Consider the following 4505-nt stretch of genomic DNA (forward strand, 5'->3'; position numbering starts at 1 on the left):
TGAGCATGCCCCACGCCGAGCGAAGGGTCTGACGAGTCGTTTGAGCAGGTATTTGTGTCGTGTCGCGTGCTTCGCACGCGGGTTGACCATTGCGGCATCGCCGAGTTCTTCGTGCGGCTTGCCGTTTGGCGCCTTCTTGCCCGCCTCCACCGCCTGGCAGGCAACATCGAGCGGGAGGCCGAGGCGGCGCTGAACTGTAATGCGCATCGCCCACGTCTCCATCTTCATATCATCCCGCATGGGGATCGCATTCAGGAAGGCGCCAGCCCCCTCCTGGCTGACTGCGACGAACCGAATCGCCTCGCGCCAGCACTTGTGGTTCTTGCACCTGCCAGTCTTGTAGCGGCCGCCCCGCCGGGATGCCTCGCTGACGAAGGCGTCGGCGAGGGCGAGCCAGTTGCGATGGTGTACGCCGACGGTGTACCGCCGCTGCGCCTGCTGTAAGAACTCGCTGGTAGACGAGAACTCCGAAAGATCCAGCAGCTCCGCCGCCGGCGTAAGTTTGGGCGGGTGGTAGCGGCGCCGTGGCACCGCCTTGGTCTCCTTGAAGGGCCCGACGACGTCTTGGTATAGCGTGCGCCCGTCCCACTCGCGCCAGGTCTTGCCGACCGCGTCGCGAACGGCGCGGAGGCGTTTGTGAGCCTCCCGAAGCTCGTCGAAGCGCTCTCCCGGCGCGAGGGCCACATCGAGGTCGCGGAATGGCTCGTGCAGCTCGCGTATCGGCCGCGTGACGAGGGCCCACGTGCCGACCCACGCTGCCTCACGGATGTCCATGGCACTGGTCAGGCCCATACCGCCCATCCTGACCGGAAGTCGGGCCTGCTGAACAGCGACCCGCCACCGTGGGCTGTTGCGTCCGACCCGCGCGCCACCCACGAGGGTGTAGAGCGCCTCCTCCATCAGGCGGTCGTGCTCGCGCGCGGCGTCCTGGGTCACCGACGGCGGCATAGTGCGAAGGAAGAAGGTGAGCGTGGTGTTGCTGCAGAAGCGGAGGAGCACCTGGGCGAGCTGCTGCGCGGTGTGGATCGTTTTGGTGTAGAGATTTCACGTTGTAGAGCGCCTCTACATCGCTCTACAACGCACCCGCCTCGTCACGCGGTGGATGTAGAGCTCTACAGCTCTACAGCACTCTCCAGCTCTACAGCTCTACAGCGCTCTACACTCTACATCCTCTACACCCTCCCTCAGGGAGGTGGAGGGCGACGGAGGCGTGAGCGGCGGCGGCGGCGGTGTGGGGGAGGTGGAGGGAGGCGGAGGCTCGGGCGAGGTGGGGGGCGGCTGCGGCGTGAGCGGCGGCGGCGGCGCGGTGTGGTGGAGGCGGAGGGCGGCGGAGGCGTGCGTGGGCGAGGTAGAGGGCGGTGGCGGCGTGAGCGGCGGCGGCGGCGGAGACACCGTACGTAGCCCGAGTCTGTTGAAACAAGGTTTTTGAGTTACAATTCACGTCGTTGGACCCATTCACCCAATCTTTGCCGCTTAACTTCGGAGCTAACAAAAAAAGAATCCAGCGGTGCTGGAGTCACTGCACCCCGGGGGTCAGCAACGACGGCATCACCCTGGCTGGGTGCATGCTCGAGCGAATCGCGCTGCTGCTGCTCTCGCTGCCCGTAGTCGCCGGATTCGCCCCCACCCCCTCGGTCTCCATCGACGACCTGTGCGAAACTCTCGTCAATTACGTCAACGACGGCTGCAGTTTGGACACGACGGGGCAGGACAAGAGAGTGTGCGTCGTCGAGCTGTCCCCCTTCTCCGGGAGCGATGGCGTGCTCAGCGCCTATGAGGCGGCGGCGGCGCTCGATTCGATCCCGGATCCCCTCGTTACGGCCCTTGGAGCAGTCGATGTTGGTGCGACTTGCCTGCGAGAACGCCTGCGAAGCACCATCAACGACGGGCGGCGGCTCGCTGAAGCGAATTACTTCTACCGTGTCGCCTTGAAGATCTTTGCTTGCTCACCAACTTATGTAATTTGGTCCCTCGGCATCGGGTCAGCATTTGGTCCCTCGGCATTTGGTCCATCCCCTGGTCCCGCGGCATTTGGTCCGTTTTTACGCGAAATGGTGATGCTGCTCGGGACGGATGGCGCAAGGAGTTTGTGCTGACTGTGGGCCTGCTCAATTAAGCGCCGGCCGCGGAAGTCGATTGCTTTTGGTTACTACGTGCCTCTCTCTCGTCTCTGTGTGTATACGTTTGTGACCTGTCCGTGCCACGTCTTGTGCCCCCACGAGTGTTTTGTAATCTGTGTGAGATGTGGTCTATGTGAGCTGCGCGTGCGTCACTTTGTACCTGTGTGACTGGTCGTGATTTCTTGTTGGTTATTCCTATCAAGGTTTCGCTCCCGGCGCTGTCCTGAGAAGGTGCGTGGTCCCTCTTGACTGCCCATCATGGCGCGCGAGGCTGTGTAGGCATAGCCTCGAGAGTGCCAGCAGCCAATCCGAGGCGACGCGCATTGCGCCAGAAGCGTGCACACGATGGAAGGGGACACCTTCATACTGGCCGTACAATCAGGTCGTCACTGAATGCTTGATACTAAGGCCGCGAGCTATATGCAGGTGATCACAATTGTGCAGCATGGCACGGTCAGCAGCGCCGACAGGCTGTCGCAAGGCAGGCGTGATAGCATGGCCGCAAGTACGCCGAATTCCCATGTCGTGACAGCTGACGGCGGGATTTCCACTGGTGTTTCGTCCTCCTCGGGGTCGTCTTCCCCGGCTTCCTTGCGTTCGGCGTGGCTCACCCTCCATGCAGTGAACACGAGGCGCTTTATCCACTCTATATTCTTCTCTCGTTCCTCTGCCCGTGCCTTGGTCTTGTCGTTTGTTTCGCACCCATGTCTGTATGGCAATCGAGGCTGCCTTCCCCACTACCTGTAGTTCACTCGTTACCTCTCCCGCGAGCTCCCCTCTCTTTCTTTCGGGTATGGAGTCTGTCAGTGCTGGCAGCGTGCAGGCAATCACGGGCGCTATTTTGTCGTACTCCCCTTCGGCGAGCGCTCCGAATCTAGACCCCATTGCCTTTAAGGAGGCTGCCCTCGCTCGTCTCAGGGATGTGGCGGTGTCTTTTGAGTCAGGCGCCGCAATCGACTCTTGCTGTTGCCCTCGCCGCGTGTTTGTCAGCTTCCGCATGAAGTGACGCGCCTCTTCCTTATTTCCAGCGCAGCTGCCGCTCAGTATGTGCGCCAACGACGCCTGTGGTGGCTCACTGTCTTCTTGTTTCCATTCTTCTCATTCTCCTTGGTGTCCCTGCGCTTTCTTTTTTCTTCTGTGCTTGGCTACGAGCCGCTCACGCCTACGATGGCGGCGACCGTGCTCTCTTACTTCTGGGAGCTCGCCTCGCTCGACGTGGACCGGCGAGTGAAAGCGGCCTCGAGCCTAATCGCCGCGCTGAATACCGCCCAGTCCGAGTTTGCCGCTACTAGCGCTGCCGGCGGCCAGCCGCTGTGCCCGGACCTCGAGTATGCCGTCCGCCGGCTCGTGCGCGGCCTCGCTTCGCCACGCGACGGCGCTCGGCAGGGCTTTGGCGCGGCGCTCATCGAGCTGTGCGCCGCCCTCGAGATCGTCACGCCGGAGCTCATCCTCGAGCAGATTGAGTCGACGCTGCAGCTCACCGGCGCTGCAAAGGGATCGGAGGTGCGCCGCCGCCTTTGCCGCCGCCGCGCGATGGGCCCGCATGCCGCACGCGCCCCTCCGCCCCTACCACGACCCCCGACCGCCGGGCTTCTCCCGCAGGAGCGCGACGTCCTCTTTGGCCGTCTCTTTGCCTGCTCTGCCCTCGTCCGGTCGCACCGGGTCGCGGCGCTGCCTGCGGAGCGGCAGTCGGCGACGGCCGCACGGCTGTCAGCGCTGCTGATCGCGGTGGGCGGCGCAAAGGCCTTCCTCCAGGAGCCGGCGGCCGCCGTCACTTGCGAGCTCATCCGGACCCTCGACCCATCCGTGGTCGAGGAGAGTGTGTGGCCGACGGTGGCGCCGCTGCTGCCGGTGCGCGCCCATCTCCGGCCACAGACCCGTCCATACCGTGCTCCGCTGGTCCACCCGCATCGCATCCGCCGTCCGCGTGCCCTCTCTCACCCACATGCTCCTCCGCCTTCACCTGCCCAGGCACCCCTAGTTGACACTCGCGGGCACGCACACACACACACGGACACACACACACCGCTCACCCACGCGCACCGGGCCTTGCACTTTCAACGCCGCGGGGCTCCCGTCTTTCTGGACGCGGAGTTGCGAGCCGTCGCCTTGCCCTTGCCCCACACCAGCATGTGCAGAGGTCGACTCGCGACGCTTGCCTTCCAACACACCACACAACACAACACACAACACACCACAACACACCACAACACACCACACACCACACACCACAACACAAGAAAACCATAGCCCCATTCACCGAGTGGTTTACAACCCTTCGCCCACTCAGGGCCCCCTCGCCGGCTGGTCCCCGCACGGCCTCATGCTGGCGCTCGCGCTGGTGACGCTTCCGAGAAGCTTCCGAATCACTGCCATCAGACCACC

The 4505-nt window shown here is 63.6% G+C and overlaps 1 protein-coding gene across 1 annotated transcript in view; it reads left to right on the forward strand.

Moving 5' to 3' along the window:
- Positions 1–3287: 3287 nt before the first annotated feature.
- The window catches only part of EMIHUDRAFT_244839 (hypothetical protein), a gene marked incomplete at both ends in the record, with an annotated part of 2875 nt that continues 1657 nt past the window's right edge, over positions 3288–4505 (forward strand). Inside the window, 3 exons of the mRNA XM_005769020.1 lie at positions 3288–3623; positions 3723–3971; positions 4411–4461. Of these exons, the coding sequence (XP_005769077.1) occupies positions 3288–3623; positions 3723–3971; positions 4411–4461 (636 nt within the window). The remainder of the gene's footprint in view (positions 3624–3722; positions 3972–4410; positions 4462–4505) is intronic.

The sequence above is a fragment of the Emiliania huxleyi genome (genome assembly GCF_000372725.1).
Source record: "Emiliania huxleyi CCMP1516 unplaced genomic scaffold EMIHUscaffold_435, whole genome shotgun sequence".
In the NCBI taxonomy this organism is placed as follows: domain Eukaryota; phylum Haptophyta; order Isochrysidales; family Noelaerhabdaceae; genus Emiliania; species Emiliania huxleyi.